The sequence below is a fragment of the Hevea brasiliensis genome, chromosome 16 (assembly GCF_030052815.1).
Source record: "Hevea brasiliensis isolate MT/VB/25A 57/8 chromosome 16, ASM3005281v1, whole genome shotgun sequence".
Classification (NCBI taxonomy): Eukaryota; Viridiplantae; Streptophyta; class Magnoliopsida; order Malpighiales; family Euphorbiaceae; genus Hevea; species Hevea brasiliensis.
This window is the reverse complement of record NC_079508.1, coordinates 56,681,628-56,703,322: the sequence shown is the minus strand read 5'-3', so window position 1 is coordinate 56,703,322 and position 21,695 is coordinate 56,681,628. Positions and strand designations below refer to the sequence as shown.

General features: G+C 34.8%; 4 protein-coding genes across 5 annotated transcripts; 3 read left to right on the top strand and 1 right to left on the bottom strand.

Annotated features, from left to right (window-relative positions):
* The first annotated feature begins 2,913 nt into the window (after positions 1–2,913).
* Positions 2,914–7,873, top strand: LOC110666411 (uncharacterized). Its single transcript, XM_058138430.1, has 6 exons — positions 2,914–4,084; positions 4,208–5,223; positions 5,571–6,635; positions 6,958–7,170; positions 7,378–7,542; positions 7,688–7,873. Exons 1-6 carry the CDS (start codon positions 2,914–2,916, stop codon positions 7,871–7,873), a joined length of 3,816 nt encoding a protein of 1,271 aa, XP_057994413.1.
* A 1,628-nt stretch (positions 7,874–9,501) lies between these two features.
* LOC110666349 (sugar transport protein 8) lies at positions 9,502–11,721 on the top strand. Its single transcript, XM_021826805.2, has 4 exons — positions 9,502–9,749; positions 9,880–10,199; positions 10,306–10,932; positions 11,112–11,721. The coding sequence occupies exons 1-4, from the start codon at positions 9,608–9,610 to the stop codon at positions 11,583–11,585; spliced, it is 1,563 nt and encodes a 520-aa protein (XP_021682497.2). The 5' UTR covers positions 9,502–9,607; the 3' UTR covers positions 11,586–11,721.
* Positions 11,722–12,944: 1,223 nt separating this feature from the next.
* On the top strand, positions 12,945–14,951 carry LOC110666409 (sugar transport protein 6-like). The gene is made up of 4 exons (XM_021826895.2): positions 12,945–13,128; positions 13,214–13,533; positions 13,628–14,257; positions 14,407–14,951. Exons 1-4 carry the CDS (start codon positions 12,996–12,998, stop codon positions 14,893–14,895), a joined length of 1,572 nt encoding a protein of 523 aa, XP_021682587.2. The 5' UTR covers positions 12,945–12,995; the 3' UTR covers positions 14,896–14,951.
* Positions 14,952–18,408: 3,457 nt separating this feature from the next.
* Positions 18,409–21,695, bottom strand: LOC110666347 (transcription factor DIVARICATA-like). Of its 2 annotated transcripts, XR_002497148.2 has the most exons (3): positions 20,361–21,695; positions 19,337–19,889; positions 18,409–18,674 (listed from the first exon to the last, which is right to left on the bottom strand). XR_002497148.2 is itself a non-coding variant. In XM_021826804.2 (2 exons), exons 1-2 carry the CDS (start codon positions 20,783–20,785, stop codon positions 19,391–19,393), a joined length of 924 nt encoding a protein of 307 aa, XP_021682496.2. In that variant the 5' UTR covers positions 20,786–21,695; the 3' UTR covers positions 18,806–19,390. The 2 variants fall into 2 exon arrangements, 1 of the variants encoding a protein (XP_021682496.2); XM_021826804.2 differs by lacking the exon at positions 18,409–18,674 and having other exon boundaries at positions 18,806–19,889.

Sequence of the window (21,695 nt, the reverse complement as noted above, 5' to 3'; positions counted from 1 at the left end):
TTTAATAGGTGATTTTCATAGCTCTTTGGACAAGGCACCTCTAAAAATTGTATTATATTTTAAAGTTTGCTTGAGGACAAACAAAGATTTGAATTTGGGGGTATTTGATACATGCATTTTACATAGTCATTTAGGTTAGATTTTATGGCCATTTCATTCACTTGTTAGTCACTTTTAGCTAATTTTATTAGTTATTTAGATAGTTTTTCATAATTATCAATTTTTGGTTTAATTTATTATTTTTTTTATTTTGTAGGTAAAATAGTATTTTTGAGAGACTAAAAAAAAATTATGCCAATGAGGAGTGATTCCTATAGCCAAAGATATCAAAAACAAAGCTTGAAAATTGAAGAATGCAAAGTGGCAAAAAACTGCATAGCTTATGTAGTCTCGCACTCTGCTTATGCAGCTTCACGGAGAAAGCCCCTAAACTTGCCGAAAACTGCATAAGCTACTGCATAACTTATGCAGTTTCACGCCTCATTTATGCAACATCACGGTAAGCACCTGGAATCACCAAATTTGCTCAGAATCTGCATAGGAAGTTTGCATAACTTGTACAAATTTTCATAATGAGCTGGCAGAAGAATTTTTACACATGAATCCCTTCCTTAAACACACTATTTTAGGGTTATTTGTCAGAAAGTATAAATAGTGCCCTTAACTCATTTTTGGGGAGGAAGAAAGAGAGGAAGACAAAAAAATGGGCAAAAAAACAGAGGAGCAATCGACTTTCATTCTTGGGAAACAAAATCTAGCTTCTTCTTCTCTTCTTCACCATTTTCTACATTTTTCCAATCGGGTTTCTTTAGTTTTAGTTTATTTTTATGATTTATTTCCTCTTTTACTTAGAATTTATTGTGTTAAATATGGATTGTGAGTAGTTTTCTTTGATTCTGGAGTAAGGAATGCAATATTTTAGTTATTTTTGTAGATTTGAATTGGGTTAGTTCCAATTTAATGAAATTTATGAGGTTTAATCCATTTATTGTGTGCTTATTCACATGCTTAATGAAGGGCCCCATTAAGTTATGTTCTTAATATTTGGTTGAAGCATCAAAAGGAGAAAACCAAGTGATAGTTAATCAAGAAATTGGACTTAATTAACTTAGATCTAGAAATAGACTAAGAGTTAAGAGGGTTTTAATAGATTGATTAAAGAAAATAATGGGTTTTGGTTAATTTTAACTTCACGAAGGTAGGATTAAGTTAATTAAGGCACTCTTTGTCTCACTTGAAAGAGTTTTCAAAAGATTTTATAATTAATCTCCTTTAAACCCATAAATTTCATGGATTGGGCTAGCTAGGAAAATCCCAAAATGACTTAAATATGAACCCTTAACTCCAGAATCGTCTTTTATCAATTATTACTTAGAATTTTACTTTTGAGTGTTTAGTTTAATCTCATTTTATTAACTTTAATTATTAATATTATCAATTTTTTTTATTTTGTGAATTATTAAATTAGTCATTGTTTAAATTTAGTTTTGCATTTTCATACTTTATGCTTCAAATTCTCAAATTTCTTTTATTTATTTGATTAAAATATAATTTTAACATATTTTATCTTACATCAAAAATTTAATTGAAAACACAACTCTCCGTGGGAACGATATCTTTTTTCTATACTATTTGAACGACCCGTGCATATCGTCTTTTATCAATTATTACTTGGAATTTTACTTTTGAGTGTTTAGTTTAATCTCATTTTATTAATTTTCATTATTAATATTATCAATTTTTTTTTATTTTGTGAATTATTAAATTAGTCATTATTTAAATTTAGTTTTGCATTTTCATACTTTATGCTTCAAATTCTCAAATTTCTTTTATTTATTTGATTAAAATATAATTTTAACATATTTTATCTTACATCAAAAATTCAATTGAAAACACAACTCTCCGTCGGAACGATATCTTTTTTCTATACTATTTGAACCACCTGTGCATTTGCGGTTGGGACACATCAATTATTCCTATTAATTTCTAATTCTTTCCATTTAAATAAAATTTTCTTTTATTTTATATTGTGTAATCTATTGGCCATGAAATCAGATTGGCTATGCTAACTGAAAAGATCTGTTGTTTACGTTTCAGTACGTGTCCCTGGACTGGAACCTTCTACAGTAAGTGGCTGAGGCTGACTAATCCAAAGCGTAGTTGTCGTTGATGGTGAGAACTGAGAAAATAAATGGAAGTTACTTTCAAAAATCATTCATGGAATTAAGAAAAGAAAAAGTTAATGAAGGAAAATGGGTTGAAGATAGATGGTTAATGGAGGTAAAAGTTAGAAATGTTTTACTAAATTTCTAAAATTACAAAGACCAACATAATAATGATGCAATATCCAAAGACAAATTTGTATTCACCCTATATTCAAAGCTCATATACATCTTTACAATGCTATGAACTTCCCATGATTTTTTTTTTCTCCTTGAGTCCATTTTCTTACTTCAATAACAACCGCCAAGATACCTGTTTTCTATTTTGTTCTATTCTCAAAAATAGTAATTTCAAGTCCAAAATAAGAGGATCTCTCATAGCTCTCAACCAAACAAAAGTGATTGAACCAAATTTTCAGAGAGCAATCAGAGATTTTTTGGTTGGTCATCGTTTCTGGGTAAAACTGCCCTCTCGTCATCCTAATCAATTTTCATTGGTGTTGCAAAAATCATCTTAATAACCTACAATTTTTTTTTCTTAAGCGGGCTTTTAGATTTCCCAGTCATTTTTTTAACAAAGATCTCTTTCCTTTTTTTTTTTTTCCCTAATGTGGTTTTGTCATTATGATAACTTCATGTTAGTCTACTCTTCTGAAAATGCCTATATTTTGAAGGCAGCAGCTTTGTGAATTACATGGGATGATGCATTTAAATCTCTTTGGTTCTTTATAGATTGTTCAAAGAAATAAAAATGAGTATTGATGCAAAGGACATTCAAATTCTTATGTGGAGAACTTTTAAATTTTCCATGAACGCATGCTGTAGATTTGTACAGAACCATGCTTTTGTTTCAGGTGTATTGTTATTCTTGTTTGTTCTTTACTTGTTTCTTCCTAAAGTTTTCCATTTCTTGCTTTACTCTTCTCCATTTCTGGCCTGCACTGCTGTTTTTATCCAATTTTATTTGCATTCGCAACGTTCAAAAACCCAAAATGATGTGAAGGATCAAGCAGTATCATCTATAAAATCCCAGCCTCGAACATCTGATCTTGTTTTCAGTAGAGATGATAAGTCTTCTTTACAATCTCAAACACTATCACATAAAAATGTTAAAGAGAAGCACAAAGAATTGGAATCACAAACAGTTGTGGAGGAAAAAAACATGGTTTCCTCAATTCCTAATGATGATTCCATAGGTAGAGCTGTCCTGAATGAAGGAAAATCAAGAGAAATCACAGAAAATGATCCTGGAAAGGGTGTCTCGCGCAATGTGTCTATTGGTGAAAATATTGCAGCAGTCGGTGAAGCATCAAAGCCTAATCTCTCATCCTTGGATGGCTTGGGAGTGCAGGCTGCGAAATGTGATGATGGGGGTGAGGCAGAGGCGGAAAACTCAAGTTCTGAAGAGGAGGATGAAGAAGATAAAAAAGGAGGCAGGAATAAAGCTGTAGAATGGACTGAAGATGATCAAAAGAATCTTATGGATCTTGGGATAACTGAGCTAGAAAGAAACAAGAGGCTGGAAAGCCTAATTGCGAGACGTAGAGAAAGAAAATCATTCAAAATGCAAATGGAGAAAATTCTAATCGATGCAAACAGTAGCAGTCCAATACCAGTCGCTCCAGTTTTAGTTGCAAATGGCAATCCTTTTGAAGTTCCTAATAACCCAGATGAGCAAATTCCTGGTTCAGCCCCTTCTGTCCTGTTGCCAACTCGGAATCCATTTGACCTTCCTTATGATCCACTTGAAGAAAAACCCAATCTCATGGCAGACAGTTTCCAGCAAGAATTCATGGCAGCCCACCAGAAAGAAATGCTCTTCTGCAGGCATGAAAGCTTCACTTTAGGACCTTTTTTTCCGCTGGAAGGCAAGCACAATGAGTATGATATTGCAGGAAACTCCAGGTTAAGAAGGCAGCAAGGTGAGGCAACATTTTATTTTTGTCTTTTTTTTTTTTTTAACGAATGTCTTATATTCTTCATCTCAAAAAGAAAATGAAACCAGCAACTTCTGCTACTATGCTGAATCAATAAACATTTTGCAGATAAAGGAAATCATGACTGGCTAGTTGACCATTTATTACCCAAAAATGGAGAAACATTGCGCCGTGCATTAAGTGTTACTGATCTTGTAACAGAAGAAGCAGAAGCGGAAGAAGAGGAATCTTCCAACCACGCTGGAAACCAACCTGAAGAGGATGGAGAAGCAGACCACTGTAGGATGGAAATGGAAGGGCAAAGGATAGAGAATACTCATGGCATGGATTCAAGCTTAGGGATAGGAAGCACCATTAAAATGAGGACACATACCATCAATCAGAACAAAAATGAGTCAAACTCATCATCTTTATCAGAAAATAATAAAAGGATTATCAAACCAAACAAACTTGAAATTCTACCGCCTGTTTTTAGATTTCCTGATGTGGCGAATACTCCTTCACCAAATTCAGCTCCCTGTCCAATTCCTAAGGCCAGAACAGTAAATGAACTAGATTATGAAGCCAGCCCATCTACAATTGACAGATCAAGATTAGATAACCATTTACTTTACACAAATAATGGGCCTTGGCATACCCCTACCAATTCCATAGCTTCTGACATGCAACTGGAGGTCTCAGAAATTGGTTCACCTCCACTTACAGGAGATGAATCTGCTTCATCTAATGATGGAGATTCCTTGACTTATGATGGGGACGTAGAGAAGGAAATTACTTCTGGCAGTGAAGAAATGTGGGGAGCCTCACCTCATGCACCCAAAGTACAAGAACATGAAATGGCATATGGAGAAGTAAATGAGGTAAGTAGGGAGAATATTACAGGAGGCTTTTCAGGTTTCCACAAGGAACCTGAGGATCCAATTACATCGTCTTCAAGAATTGAAATACCTCAGGAGGGTCATACTCATTCAATTAATTCTGATCATAAGATCTTCAATGACATGGAACAAGTAGTTAAAGAAGTAGGGGAACAGAGGCCTTCTAATGCATTACAGGGATTTTCACTAGAAAAATCAAAGGGTGGAACGAACTCGCTTCGTGAAGGGTATTTGCAGAATCCGCAGGTCAATTAGTTTTAATACTATTGAATACTTTTGGCTGCTAAATAAATTTAGATCAACTTGCAATTTAAGCTTTGAATGACTCAAATATTTTACTAATCATCCTTGAAGTAAAGATATAATTTAAGTGACAAAACAACTTTATAATTAATGCTTAAGTAAATAGTTTAATTCTCGTGGTTGTTTTCTATCTATTTGGAGATTTAGTGAATCAAAAAGATATTTTTCCCCATCTTCTGAACATAAAAATTAATTGTTTTTTTGTGCTACTTCTCTTATCTCAGAGGAACGATAATAATTTTTAAAAATTGATAACTTACAATTGCAATCTTTTTTGGTTATTAAAACAGGCATCATCGAATCCTCCTGAGAAGTCTGTGGAGGAGTTGAACATTAGTTATGATATTGATGTCCCAGTCCATGCCTTGGATGATTTGGAAGGCCCAAAATCAGTTGAAGATAGGAATATTGGAGCTGAAAAATCCAACATATCAGAAGTCAGTGACATTTCAAAACTAGATGAAGAAATCAATTCCGAATCTAGCAAGCAGAGTGAGAGAAATTATTTGAATACTCCTGAGACGTCTGTAAAGGAAGTGAATGTTGCTTCTAGTGTGGATGCTCCAGTAGTTCACATGAATAGTGGTGCAACTGAAAAATCCATCAAGCAAGAAGTTGAGTTCCTGTCACAACCAGACAAGGAAAGTAATGTAGAATCTAGCAAGCATATTGAGAGCAAGTCATCAAATTCTCCTGGGATGCCTGCAGAGGAAGTTAACATTCCTTATAGTGTAGATGATCCTGAAGTCCTCATAAATGTTACTAAGACAGACATGAAAACAAGTGAAAATAGGGATAAATTTGAAAAATACATCGAGCAAGAAGTTTTAATAGACTTGTCAAAACGAACCAAGGAAAGTACTTCAGAAATTGTCAATTACACTGAAAACAATTCTGATAGGCCTCCTGCTAATCAACCCATCATTGAGTTTCTAATGCCGACCACAGAAGACAACAATTCTAATGAAGGTAAAGACGACTCGATACCATCTAGAGATGGTCAGAAGGAGCGAAGTACCCCAGAAGTTCGGGTTTCTGGGGTAAACCAGAGTTCTAATGATCCCTCTACATCAGGGATACAGCCAGAAATGACAGTTCAACAAGCTTCTACAGTTTCAACTTCATCTTCATCTCCCAAGTCTGTTTTACCAGACAGAACACCTTTAGATCAAACACCGTCAGATCTCAATCAGCACATGCATGCAGATGTTTCAGAATCTGGTATGGAGGAGAGGAGAGTAAGACAGAAGTTGTTATATGAACAAGTAACTGAAATTTTAGCCCTCACTGCAGCTCAAAATGCAGATCATGTAACAGATCATCCATCTACTGAAAGCACGTTCAAAAAATCTGAGGTCAGTAGTTCTGTAACACTTGACAATTTAGCAAATCATTAAGCCTGATCCTTAAGAAGCTTGATCCAAGCTAGGAAAATGTAATGATGTCAACTAAATTTTCGCTTATTTTGGCACAAGTATTCTGCATATTCCCCCTTGCATTGCTGACAGTATTAAAATACTATTATGTGCAATATGATCTCTCCCTCTCTCTGAGGAGACACGTGTGCACACTTATCTTTTCTGTTGATCTTAGAAAACTACTTTCTGGATAATTATGAGACAGAAAAACTAATTTAAATAAGATTACAGAACTTGTGCTTGCTCCTTTTGTTAACAGGAAACATCTATTACCCTTAAGAAATCAAATGATGAAGCCAGATGGATGTTCAACATAAACAAACCAGTGCAAGGTAATGGGGAAACCAAGGAAGATCTAAAATCTACGAAATCCATACTTGATGAATCGGAGACATCAATCAGTAAGGAAGTTGCTAAAGAGCTATCAAAACCACCTGTGGAAAATGTTCCTGATTTTACAGTAAAAGAAGAGGTATTAGTATTAAAATTGTTTCTATTTGCCATTGAGCTCCTGTCATCGCAGCACTGAATCACAGTCTATCATTTATATTTTTAATTTTCTACTCGGTTTATATCATGTGCCAGCTCAAGCTATTGCATATGTATCAAAGAAAACAAATTAGCTATGCTATGCTTTAAAGGAAAAATTAATATGCATGCCTTTCATGACATGGAATAGGATCCTCCAAGGGAATTTACACAATATGCTGATGGAAACTCAGGACCAAAAGATGCTCAAGGCGAATTGAAAGATTTGACAGAACACAGAACTGCTGCTAACCCAGCACAACCTGATGTTGAAAGTGATCATTTAGACATTTCTGTCACCATTGGAGGAGAAGAGGTGAATATAATGTTTATTTTTCCAGCAATTCAATCCTGCTGCTATTGCATGAAACTACAAGCAACTCCTTTCTAGCAAGTTCCTTCCGATTTTTATAATTTACAATTTTGATATAGTTGACATCTTGTGACATTGATACAAACAGGCTCTTCTGCAGAACTCTAGATCCATTAATGATGCAGTTGCTGATGACATGGTGATCAAGGAGAAGCTTGAGCTTGCTGCAGGTGAATCCCAAAGATTAGGCAAAAAAGCTGATACTACAGAACCATCAAAAGCCATGGAGGATACTTCTTCAGTATGCATCAAAGATACAAAAGCTGAAACATGACACAGCAAGCAACACTTTAAATCAAATAAGAAACATTGAGGATGCTGCACCAAGAGAAGCTAATGATAAGCAACGGTTGCTGAAGTCTCAAAGGTGAATCCAAATGTCTAACTCAAGACATAACAGAGTCACCATGAGATGATATGTATGAATTGACAAGCATCAAAGCCAGCGATTGACAAGTACTACTGAGAAGTTCCAAAAATAGAAATGGAAACAACTTCCATTGTTGAATCAAGTCAACAGAATAAGAAAATTAAAGTTTTAATATACGGTTATGAATTAGTATGCAGATGAAATTATAGCTATTGTATAATTGCTCAGTATTGCAAATTCTTCAGTGAGTTTTTACTATGAGCTTTACCATCACAAATATCAGCTGATGGGAAATTTAAACATTAGTTGTTCTCATTGCTTCTGGTTTTCTATTTTTTGACATGATTTTTGTACAAAATAAAGAGAAAGTTGTGTATCATATCAAAATTTTGACGAATTATTAATCCTTTTCTTATTTTATTGGACATGCATTTAAAAATAAAGATAATAAAAGAGGTGTCATATGGCAGTTTTTAAACATGCTTATTAGTCTATGCGGCAGGTTATAATAAAAGAGGTGTCACACGTACAGACTATTTATTGTTTTATTTTAATAATATAATTTAATAAATATTTTACTATACTTTATAATTTCATAATTATATTACAAAATTTTAATAAATTATAATTTATTTCAAAATTAATAATTAAATAAGTTGATTAATAGATTTTTTTAGTTAGTTTTTCAATTATTTAATATATGCCAATAAAAGGATAAATAAAAAAAATACATATGCTACTTAGCAATTTTGAAAATATCATTACTAAAATTCTTATATTTTAAATATAAGAAATATTTTGAATATATATATATATATATTAAAAATAATTCATATTTTTTAATGTAATTAAAAATTTTAAAAATTGATTTTAAGAATATATATAATATGATGAATATAGTTTTATAATTTTTGAAGTTGTAAATTTATGAAAATTTTAAAATTATTAAAAAATATACTAAAAATAATTTTAAATTTTAATAGTTAAGATAAGATTTTTATAGTTAAAATTTGAAAATATTTAAACAAATTAATTTAATATAATAAATAATTTTTTTAGATAAATTTAAAAATAAAAATAATAAAAAAGTGTCACTTCATAATTTTTAAATAATTTTTATAGCACACTCTATAATAAAAATGTACCACATATTCTATAATAAAAAAAGGCACACCTTCATAAAACTTTTTTAAAGGTTTCGCTTTAATAAATATATAGATTTTAATATCTTTTAATTAACATATTTAAAAGTATATGTATTTTTAATGGCAGTTTAAATAGAAATAACAAACATATCTTTAATATTGGTTTTTAGTGGGTAAAAGGCTTATCCAAGAAAGACAAAGTAAAATGAGAGGGATTTAAGGAATCGATAAGATGCTAAAATTTTTAATTAATAGATATTAAAAATTAAACAAAATTACTTGCCAGATGGACATATGTGATTGGACTCCTAGAATTTGAAGTTCTGTTGGACTCAAAAACAAGAGTTGGCTTCCCCATGTAACAGCCGCAATGGAAAGTCGCTTTGCCTGATAAAAGATAAAAACCTTGGCTTATAGTCTATAAAAACAGACCTCTGTTTTCATCCCAGGTCTTTGGTTTACATTATTTCATAGAGGAAGTAAAGGTCCCACCATGCCTGGCTTAAGCAAGGTTGAAGCTGCTGCTGGGGGTTGTCCTCCGGACTTCTCCGCCAAGCTCACCAAGCAGGTCGTTGTTTGTTCCATAATTGCAGCCGTTGGTGGTCTCATGTTTGGCTATGATATTGGCATATCCGGTACGTAAACTCACCCACAATCTTTCCTCTTTTCTTTTATTCTATCTTGGGATCTAGGGCTATTTTAGTTTACTCTAAATTCACCTGCCACAAACATATATCTCATAAATGAGTATTGATCTTTTTGTAGGAGGAGTAACGTCAATGGATAGTTTCTTGAAGAAGTTCTTCCCTACTGTTTTTGTCAAGAAACACCAAGCCAAGGCCAATAACTACTGCAAATACAATAATCAGTATCTTCAGCTTTTCACATCTTCTCTCTACTTTGCAGGCATTGTGGCTAGCTTTTTTGCTTCCCTAGTTAGCAAGAAGTATGGCCGGAAACCCACCATCCAAATTGCCTCTATCTTCTTTCTTATTGGAGCCGTTTTGAATGCTGCTGCTCAGAATCTTCCCATGTTGATCATTGGAAGGATGCTTCTGGGTGCTGGTGTAGGATTTGGTAACCAGGTGACTCAAATCATGCACAGCTTATGAGCTTCTTCGTGTAATTTAAATTGTTCTTGAAATTATTTTTTCTGTTACCTTCTAATTATTTGTGGAAATGCCATTGCAGGCAGTTCCATTGTTCATATCAGAAATTGCACCTCCGAGGTATAGAGGAGGCCTTAACATTTGTTTCCAGTTGATGATCACATTTGGCGTTCTAATTGCTAATATTATTAATTATGGTACTTCAAAGCTGCACCCATATGGTTGGAGGATATCACTGGGTGGAGCTGCAGGGCCTGCTATAATTCTTCTCTTTGGCTCTTTTATCATTGTGGAGACTCCAACGAGCCTTGTAGAGCGAGGAAGAAAAGAAAAAGGCTTATCTATTCTGAGGAAGATCAGAGGTGTTGATGATGTTGATGAAGAATATGCAGAAATTTTGAGTGCTGTTGAATTGGCTAATCAATATAAACACCCCTACAGGAACCTCGTGAGTCGATATAATAGGCCTCAACTTATTTGTGGCTCACTTCTTCAGTTCTTCCAGCAGTTCACTGGCATCACTGCAGTCATGTTTTATGCCCCTGTCCTCTTTCTGACTATGGGCTTTGGAGATGATGCGTCCCTATTATCAGCTGTTGTGGCTAATACTGTTAAACCAATATGCACAGTGGTGGCAATTTTACTTGTGGATAGAGTTGGAAGAAGGATATTGCTTGTTGAAGCTGCCATTCAAATGCTCATTTCTCAGGTAACCCAAAATTATTGAAAAATAAAATGCAAAATTATTCAGAATAGGCCATTATTTAAAAGAACTGTAGCTTTTTCATTTTAACCTTAAGTGATTAGTTCTGACCGTAAAATCAATTACTTTTTTCCCCATCTGTTGTTTAGCATTACTAACTCATATCATGGTTTTGTTCCTTATAGTGTGCAATTGGGGGAATTCTTGCATTGCACTTGAAAACCACAAATACCGTGCCAAAACATTATTGTGTAATTGTTATCTGCTTCATCTGTGTATTCTTGGCTGGTTTTGCGTGGTCATGGGGGCCTCTTGGCTGGTTAATTCCTAGTGAAACCTTCCCACTGGAGAGTCGAAGTTCTGCTTTGTTCATTACTGTTAGCATGAACATGTTCTTTACATTCATAATTGGCCAATCATTTCTCACCATGCTATGCCATATGCGATCTGGGATTTTCTTCTTCTTCGCTTTCTGGCTGCTTGTTATGGGCCTTTTTGCCATTTTCCTGCTCCCTGAGACGAAAGGAATCCCAATTGATGAAATGATTGATAGAGTATGGAAGAAGCATTGGTTTTGGAAGAGGCACTTCAAGGATTATGATGCTGGCAAGGGGGGGCAGGAACTCCAAGATAAACCAATGGAGAAGCCAATTGATTAAGATGTTCTGTTCCCAGACTTTACTTCTGCTGATTGTTAGTAAAAGATCAAATTGTAGATGGCTTACAGTTTTTTTTTCTGTTTTCCTTCTCCAGGATAATAAGAATGTTCTATGGTTTTTAATGGTTATTGAAAGGATACATGCAATTGATTTTCATTATCTTCCTCTTTTCTACTTCTTGAACACTGACAAAAAATGAGATTTGGCTTGATGGTAATGGATCTCCCAAACTAAGCCAACCCATTATCATCTTTGATGCAACATAATGCTCTGCATGAACATAAGCAGTAATTGCATTATATTCTTTTAAAGCCAACAGGTTTGGCCTTCTAATCTTATGACAAAAAACGCAGTCAAGTAATCAGTCTACTTTCTCTTTTGAAACCTAGCGGAATCCTTCCTGAAATTGATGCTGGAAGGGAGAAAGTTGTTGCAACTGTGAGTCCATTGTGTCAAGTGCGATGTTGTACCTGTTGCTGATTCATTATTTTATGCTTAAAGATAACTCTAAAAGGACAACAAAACTAGAATATACCAAATTGGGAAAATTGGAAGTTATATAGCTACAGAAAAAATTAATGCCACAATTCAAATCGTAAAAATATTTTCATATACCTTATACTCAGATAGCCAACTTTTTACTTGCAAGCTTAGTCTTCTTATGGTGTTAAGTGCATCTTCTAGCTTTGGAAGAGGTTCTAAGTTTGAATCCCCTCTTCCTCCTTTGCAAGAAAAGAAAAAAGTAAAATTATTTTTATATTTCTATTAAAAAATTATAGAAATTCCAAGCGCATTCAAGTAAGCATGAATTGCTTGGCCATTAGCCACACTCGAATCCCCTTAAAATATGTGATGACTGAGGATTTGCAGGGGAAGTGGATGACATGGTTAATTCAAGAACCGTTTATGTAAAACATTTAACCCTCATTAGATGTCTATAGTCTATACAGTAATATAAAGTTAGATCAAACTTTCTCTCCTGTCTATTGAATTTCTTTTTCTTGAATTTTCCAAGAGAAACGGTCTTTATGTTTTCTATCATATCCTCTCAAGCCCCTCAGATTATTCATGTTAGATTTTGACTGGGTTTGTTTAACAGCTAATAATGCAGTAGACTAAGTTTTTTTAATGTAAACTCTCTTTAATTACCCAACAATAGCAAGAAATTACAGATTCAACGGTCAAATATTGAAGGGGATATATTTCAGAAAAGTTGGGATAACTTGCTAAGAGAGATTTTAGGAACTCAGTGAGATACTGAAAATCTGAAAGTTGAGATTATTATATTGCCAAATGGCATTAACTATATGTATAATAGGAGCTAAAAATTAATCAGGTTTATCAAACAGTGAATTAAAATTAAGTGTTTCGCTTGATAGTTCCCTGTTCACTGATTGCAGAACTGCAACAATGCCTGGAAATATCATGGTGAAATCCTGCAGTGATAATGACTTCCCTTCCAAGCTAACAGGGCAGGTCCTTGTTTGCAGCATCATTGCAGCATTTGGTGGTCTCATGTTTGGCTATGATATTGGCATTTCTGGTACTATATGATCATTTTCCTTCCTGAACGTGCTCAATAGAGCATTAAGATTTGATTAATTACCGCAACTGCGTTTTTTTCCTAGGTGGAGTAACTTCAATGGATGATTTCTTGAAGAAGTTCTTTCCAATTGTTTATGTCAAGAAGCACAAAGCAAGAGAAAACAACTACTGCAAATATGATAACGAATATCTTCAGCTCTTCACTTCTTCACTCTACCTTGCTGCCATTTTGTCTAGTTTCGCAGCCTCTTTCTTCTGCAAAATATGGGGTCGGAAACCCACCATCCAAGTTGCCTCAATCTTCTTTCTCGCCGGAGCCATCTTGAATGCTGTTGCTCAGAACCTTGGCATGTTGATTGCTGGAAGGCTGTGTCTAGGTGCCGGAGTTGGATTTGGAAACCAGGTATACTATTCAGAACTAGTTAATGAGTTTTAGTTTCTTTTAGCATTTCTTGCCTTCTATATAAGTTCTGATGGGAAAATGCGAATTAATGCAGGCAGTGCCATTGTTCATATCCGAAATTGCGCCTGCAAAGTATAGAGGAGGCCTTAACATATGTTTTCAGTTGCTTATCACAATAGGCATTCTGATAGCCAATATCATTAACTATTTTACTTCAAAATTGCATCCATATGGTTGGAGAATTTCACTAGGTGGAGCTGCTGGCCCTGCTATAATTCTCTTGCTTGGCTCTATTCTCATCTCGGAGACCCCAACAAGCCTTATAGAGCGAGGAAAGAATGAAAAGGGTTTGGAAGTACTAAAGAAGATTAGAGGCGTTGATAATGTTGATAAAGAATATTCAGAAATTTTGAATGCCATTGAACTGGCTAAACAAGTAAAAAGCCCCTTCAGAAATCTCATAATGAAAAGGTCTAGTTGGCCTCAACTCTTTTGTGGCACAATTCTTCAAGTCTTTCAGCAGTTCACAGGCATCAATGTGGTCATGTTTTATGCTCCAGTTCTGTTTCAGACTATGGGCTTGGGGGGCGATGCATCGCTATTATCAGCTGTTGTCACTGACTCTATCAATGTGGCAGCTACATTGATTGCAATTTTTACTGTTGACAGAATTGGAAGAAGGCTTTTGCTCATAGAAGCTGTCATGCAGATGCTCGTTGCTCAGGTAAACAACCTCATTCCACTGAGCTTTTACACAGGTTTCTTTTCCTCTGACTTGAGCTCGAACTCGAAACCTTACAATCTTAAAAATGATATGAGTATCACTGATCCAAAGCTAATAATAACTCTGATATATGGATTTGTTTCTTGTAGTCTGTAATGGGAGCAACTCTTGCAAAGCATTTGAAATCTACAAACATAATGCCAAAGCATTATGCTGTGGTTGTGCTAATCTTGATCTGTGTGTTTGTATCCGGATTTGCATGGTCATGGGGTCCCTTGGGATGGCTAATTCCCAGTGAAATTTTCCCTTTAGAGACACGAAGTGCTGGTTTTTTCTTTGCTGTAAGCATGAATATGTTATGTACATTCCTAATAGCTCAAACATTCCTCTCCATGCTTTGCCGTATGAGATCTGGGATCTTCTTCTTCTTTGCTGCTTGGATAGTTGTGATGGGTCTCTTCGCCATTTTCCTGCTGCCTGAAACAAAAGGAATCCCAATTGATGAAATGAATGAAAAAGTGTGGAAGAAACATTGGTTGTGGAAGAGGTGCTATGAGGATTGTGGTGAGAAGAAATTACAAGAAAAAAAAGAGGACTTCAAAATCCAAGAAAATTTAGATGATAAGTCATTGGCATAGCATTTGTTAGCTTGCTTTTAAATGTTCCTTCATTATCATAAATGCAATTAACTTAATTTTTTAGGGTAATAAAAGGAATTATTTGTATTTAATTAATGGCTGAGGATAAAAGATCATTATTTAGTAAATCATCTTTAAACGTTATTTTTTATTATTAATATGTTAAATTGTCACTGCAGATATAATTTAATTTTTAATGTAAAATAGTATATATTAATATTATTTGAGACTCAATAATTTATAATTTTAAAAATAATTTCAATATCACTTAATTAAAATCTATAATTATAAAATTTAAGAGTTAAGGTCAAAATTTAAAAAAAAATATATAATAAATTATTTAATAAATTAAAATTTAAAAATAAAATTACAATCAACCCAAATTATTATATCAACAATGTTTTTGCCATTTTGGGTGGACCAACTTCTCCCCAAAACCCTTAAGAGTGATAGAAGAAAATGGAAATGCAACATATATTTTGAGTTCATTTGAAATCTGTTACGATCTCTTTTTGTCTTATTTTGAGACCTTTTCTTTTGGGTCTAATTGCTGGCCGCACAAATAAGGTGTAGCTTGTCTTCTTGTTAAACCCTTCAATCATTGGTTGAGATCTTAGGTCCCTATACCCACCATAAAGATATTTCTTCATCTGAGTTATCTGGCAACCATTTTATTTTGCGACTTTATTGCTATAAGCAAGATCCAAACTAGACAATAGTTTTTGCCATTATATGTTTTTGTGCCTAATGCTGCGAACAAATGCGAGTATTACACCTAAGAGATCATTTACATTTTAGGTATTACTATCTTGGATGCTTGAGAAGGAAATAGAAGTGATTCCTGAGAAATATCCATTGCCAGACACCATAGCAATCCAAGATTCTTCTTATGCTATTGGAGCTGTTGGTAAAGATCCATATGCAGAAGTCAGTACTGGTGATAATTCAGAGCTTGTGATCCCCTTCAATGAAGCTGATATCATAAGCTCAGTCGCTGATAGAATCCCCACCTTGCCCCTTGGTGATTTTGATATCTGAAGACCTTTAGTTTTAGATGCACGGCTCTTAGAAAAGATGGATGCTTTTGTTGCAGGTTGGTTGCCTGGAACTGAAGGCGCAGGAATCACAGATGTTATTTTCGGAGATAAAAACTGCCAGTGACATGGTTTAAAAAGGTTGAACAATGAATAGTGAAGATAACTTGTATGATCCATTATTTCCCTTTAGTTTTGGGTTGAAATACGATGTGGAGAAATTTTAGACCGAATTACTTCATTTACTTGAAGATAGGCTGGCCCAACTGCCCAAGATCCAAGTTTCTTGAATAAATTGTGGCTGCAAATACATGATGCATTAGTTCCTGCATTTAGCATTTGTGGTTTCTCGTCATGCACCACAAATGTGGATTATTTTACCACGATCCATGTCCATTCGCCATAATCATGTCAACTTTATGTAGTACCAGTATTTGTTTCTGGTCCAAGTTGTTTCATGGTTAGTTGAAAAGAGATAATCAACTTGGTAGTTGAATAAGGATAGTGAAGCTGGCACTGATCAATTGTGTTGTGTATGTGAGGTGTGTGCAGATATGCATAGGATGCGGTCATCACACAAGGGTTTACATCTGTCAATAAAAAAAAGTCCAGAAGACAGAACAGATTCTCAATCAGCGTTATTGATCATGGTATGTCCTTTTTACTATACCATTTTCTCTTCTCCAGAGATGCCTCAAATTGTGGTAGTGTAGTCTATTTGTTATACTTGAAGGGGTATGAATATTTCTGTGGTTGCTATTATTTATGTTATTGAGATTAATGTATCTTCTGTTCTCCCACTGCTCATCTTTTCTTTGATGTGCAACAGAATCACCAATCAGACTAGAGTTAGGAAACTAGGGAGGCAACAGGATAACCAGAAGGTGTGAACAGTTTTATTTGTAACTATTTAAGTTGTTGATGGAAATAAGAATAAAGTGAACAAGACTTGTTGAGAACTTGATGGAAAGAAATGACCTTATTGATAAAAATAAATAAATAAATAAAAGGGGATAAGCCCTATTCATGGTGTCCTTGCTTAATGGGAGGGAATGAATATAACATATGCTAATGACAAGGGTGGTTGGTGGGGCTTTTTATGATAGTTGCTTCGCTGAAATTAAACAATAGAGCCAACAGAACCAAAAATAGGTAAACAGTGAATGAGAAAGCAACAACACACCATAACTTTTTGAGTTTGTTTTTTAACCATTTGTCCCTTCTGATTTGATACTAACACTTGTATTTTTAGCAAGCAACTTTGCATCTTCTTGTGATAGTTACACACTATATGTCTCAGCAAATAAGATCTAGTGCCAATTGGCATCTCAATAAAATTCTATTGCATTATTTGTAATTAAATGCTATAACAATAAGTCGTTTGGAGGAAAAAGAAAAAGGATTTTTTTTTTTTTTTTTTGGTGTTATGTGTGGCGGCCTTTAATTAGATAAAACTTGAGGCTAAGTTCAGCTTTGTTGTGCTGCGTTGAATTATGTCATTTGAACTTATTAATAATCATTGCTGCTTTGTTTATATAAGATGATAAATCATTAATTTGATGTCATGATTGATTAAGAAGAAGAAAATATCTGAGTGGTTTGAGAGAGGGAGGGATGCAAAACCTAACTTGATCGCTGCACAAAAATGGGTCGCTTCATTGATCTTTATGATGATAATTGGTAAATCATCATGGTAATTTTGTCTTATTAGAGGCAAAATCATGAGTTCAACGCAGCACTTAATCGAGAGGAAGAAGTTTTTTTTTTTTTTTTTGGGGAAGACCGAAGGATACTTATGGCCAATGAAAATTTTATGCAATAAAAGAGAATCTCTATGCCCATTTGGGGATTTAAAAAACCTGGAATGATTAAGAAAAGGGAAATAAGTACCCTTTTCACCTAGTGAAAAGCAAAGATTGTTTTGTCTCCTAAGATGGGCTCATAATTGAAGCTTCTGATATAGATAATAGTGCATCTTTAATAGAGTTGGTTTGAGCCGTACAATGAGAATCACAATGCAATGTTGCTTTTCATGGACTTAAAACATTCTTGTGCAAGTGCAACAGTCTTGCCACCAAGGATGACAATCAAATGGGGATATATAGTTAAAGAATACCCACAAATCAAATTAATTTATTAATTAATTACAAGGGTATGCATGCCTGAATTCCGCTTGGTACTATATTATGCTAATTTAATCAATAATTTATAACCCTAAAAGGGATCTTCTCTTTTCTAGGAGGGTCTCATGAGAAATATAATGCAGAAAAATTTATCAAAGAAAAAGAAAAGAAAAGAGAATTGAGGAATGTGATGCAGATCAGCTTGATTTAGTGGACTGTAGAGTCAGCCTCTACTATGATTTGAAGGTCGAATACCAGTCAAATAGGCCATTTAGGGTGTCTGAAAAATTGATTAGTGAGACAGTTGCAAAAGGTTTAGAAACTAAAGTAGGTACTTAGTGCCATGGAAATCCAACTTAAAAATGCTTTGTGACTCAGCCAATATGATTTGAATATTTAGTTTACTTGTTCAACTTTTAGGAGATGGACATTAAGGGCATAATTTGGTTCTAAAAGTAGATCCATAGTTTAAGCTTGGACTTCTCTGGGTGCGAATTGCAGAACCAACAACAGCTATTCCAGAAACCACTGCTACCAATTCAGAACCTTAGACCTTAGTTCTCTGATTGCAGCAAATTCAAGATTTCTGTTCTCTTATTGCTGAAATGGATGAACTGTGAAGCTGAAAGAAGGGAAAAAAGAAAGAAAACAGAAGCAGAAAATTAAAAAGTAAAGGTGATTATATTTAACAGATTATATATTAAAAATATGCTCATAGAATTCATGACCTTATTATGCATCAACAACTATAGAAACAAACATAAAAATGCTAAGCTTTTATTTTATAATCGAAGATGCTTATTGTGTCGATCCCTTTATTTCATATCCTGTGTAGGCCTGAAATTCCTCAACGTTGTTTATTGATGCATGCAAATCTCTTTCTGCATTCTTCTAATCTTATCTTGGAGGAACCATCTTAAGTTATCAGATCATGGGGCGGGCAGGCAACTGTGAAGCCTAGTCTTACTTCAGAATCATTTACAATAACAATATCCATTGAAAACATTCCCCATGCTCATTTGGATAGTGCTCACCACTCTATACATTGAACGGATGACCTCAAATACAAGAATAACCCAGACCGGAGAATCTTCCCTCTCAGTTTCATAATTCAGAAATTCAAATGCCTGGTAAAACAGAATCCTTTATCCTCCAAGTTCAAGTGCCAACTATGGACTAAAGTCGAATTCTTTATGAAATATACAAAAAGACCCCCGGAAAACAAAAAAGTAAAGGAAAAAAAAAGGGTTGAAATGGAAAAAGAAATCACAGACAGAGCTATACCAATGAAACTAAAGAAGAGGTGGCATTGAAGAAATCAAAACCATTGCGGTAGTCTCATCCATGAGGGTGGTGCTGTGCAGATTGCATCTGAAAAGCTATACTTTGAGGTCCAATGTAAGATTCATGAACAGCACCTCTATGCAGATTGTGAGCCTGCATTTTGAGCCCATATGAGTTAATTCCATAAGAAGAAGACATAAACATATTCCCATGTGTTGCACTGAAAGCCATGGTCGCTCCAATATTGGGTTGATTCCATTGAAAATGTGTTCTAGGCATGGCTACAGCATTGGACTGCTGAGAAAGCACGGTAGTGGATTGATCAGGTGAAGGTGGTCTTTTACTGTCAGGCGGAGTTCTAATGTCATTAATGTTGACAGTTGTTATGTCATGGATGCTAGCTCTTCTCTTATCTTTCCCTCCTGAAAGCTGCCTGATAAAGTACTTCTGTGCATGACTAGCCACCTGTGTTGGTGTTCTTGTTACAACAAAATTCCGCGATATATTTCTCCAGTCTCCTTTGCCATACTTCTTCAAGCCCATCAGGAACAGCCTGCAGCAAATTGAGTTCTTATGATTTGTGGTTGATGAACAATATAATTATTAATATTATGGCAGGCAAATGTAGAATGTTATAAGGAATTTGCAAATGTATAACCAATAGAATTTAAAACGAAGTTCTGGCAGCTGTCGAAAACATGTCCATAGCACAAGCTCCAAAAACCAAACGAACAGAAGAAATAATTCAAATAATCTTAGTACAATTATGCCCTCTTCCAGATTAGATTCTAACATAGATTATACTACCTCTCTCTCTCTCTCTACCCATAAGCACTACATCTTTCCACCATATGATCCTTAAAATCAAGAGAAAACAAGATTTCAGAGAAAAACCTTCTCAACTGATACTTCCCATCCTAATACATAAAATTCAACTAGAAACATGGTGGAATTGTACATGGGCAAAAAAATGATAGTAGTCATAGAACATGAGCACCGACATAGTGTGCAAGGAGAAACTTACTTATGCTCTTCCTCTGTCCATGGAACTCCTTTCTTTCTCTCCTGATCAGCAGGCCGACCTGAAGAAGATCTCTTCCCACCAAGAACATAAGATTGTTTGAACCCATCATAGCTATTACTGCTAGACCAATCCAATGTGAAGGGAGAGGTTCTGTATCCAGGAATTGGAATCAGCCCTGCCTCTATATTGCTAATATCAACTTCTAATTCCCTGTAGTGCTTTATGACATCTCCTACGGTTTTCCCAGGGAGCATAGCAGCAACCCTATGCCATCTATCAGGAGTGTCCTTATCGTAGACTGCAAGAGCATTCTCGAAAATCTTGTTCTCCGCTGGAGTCCATATGGTGCTCTTGCTATCTTCTATTAGCCAATTTGTGCTTGAATGATACGATGCAGGTGAAAGAACTTCCATTTCCCACTTCATTGCATCCAATTAAGAAGCAAAACTATTATAACATGCCAGAGAATTGGAACAAATCCGCAATTCTTTGTTGAAACAGAGGGAAAGCAAAAAGAACCCAGAAAGAAAATGCAGAGAGGTGGAGGTTTCACCGCAAAAATATCAGTGTTAAATCAGGAAGCATTAGAGAGGAATCAGAATAGCTTTTTTCGTGGTGCAGTCATACCCCTGAGGAATCTAGAAAAGTCCCAACTTTCCAAAAATCAAACAAAATTTAGTACGACCATTTCTAATAATACTAAAAATAATCTCAAAATATTCCAGGATGGAACCCTAGAACCACTACTGAGATCTGTACCAAGTTAAACTTCCATGGGAAGCAAACCAGAAACAATTCTCAGGAACTGAGATAGAAGAAGCCAAGAATTTGAAAAGAAGAAAGCTTGGTAGTAAAAAGTGAAAACTAAGAGTAAAGCTTCTCTTTGCAGCTTCAGGCTCTTCGATGTATCCAAGCATGAGTAGGATAATAAAGAAAAAAAGAAGAGAGAAGCTAGAACTCTGAATAAAAAAAGTTAAAAAAAAAGGTTGGAAATGGAAAACCCAGGTGGGAAAACAGGTTAGACAGTGATTCTCTAAGGGAATTGGAGAAGTCAGAAAAGCTGGGAAAAGATCTCTCTGCTTTCTTCCTTTTACTTGAGGTCTGAGTAACAAAGAAACGAGAAGAAAGAAAAAGAAAATATATAGACAATACTCCTATGAAACGAGAGACCACAACGCTTGTTAAGAAGCTCAAAAGCAGAGGTACCTAGCTCCAAGGAATGAATCTAAGCTTTTTGCTAAAATCTTCAAGAGAGAGAAAGAGAGAGATTGAAGGTGGTGGGCTGTGATTGGAAGGTATGGGCTCTCTGGATACTGTAACAATGGAAAAAGTTCC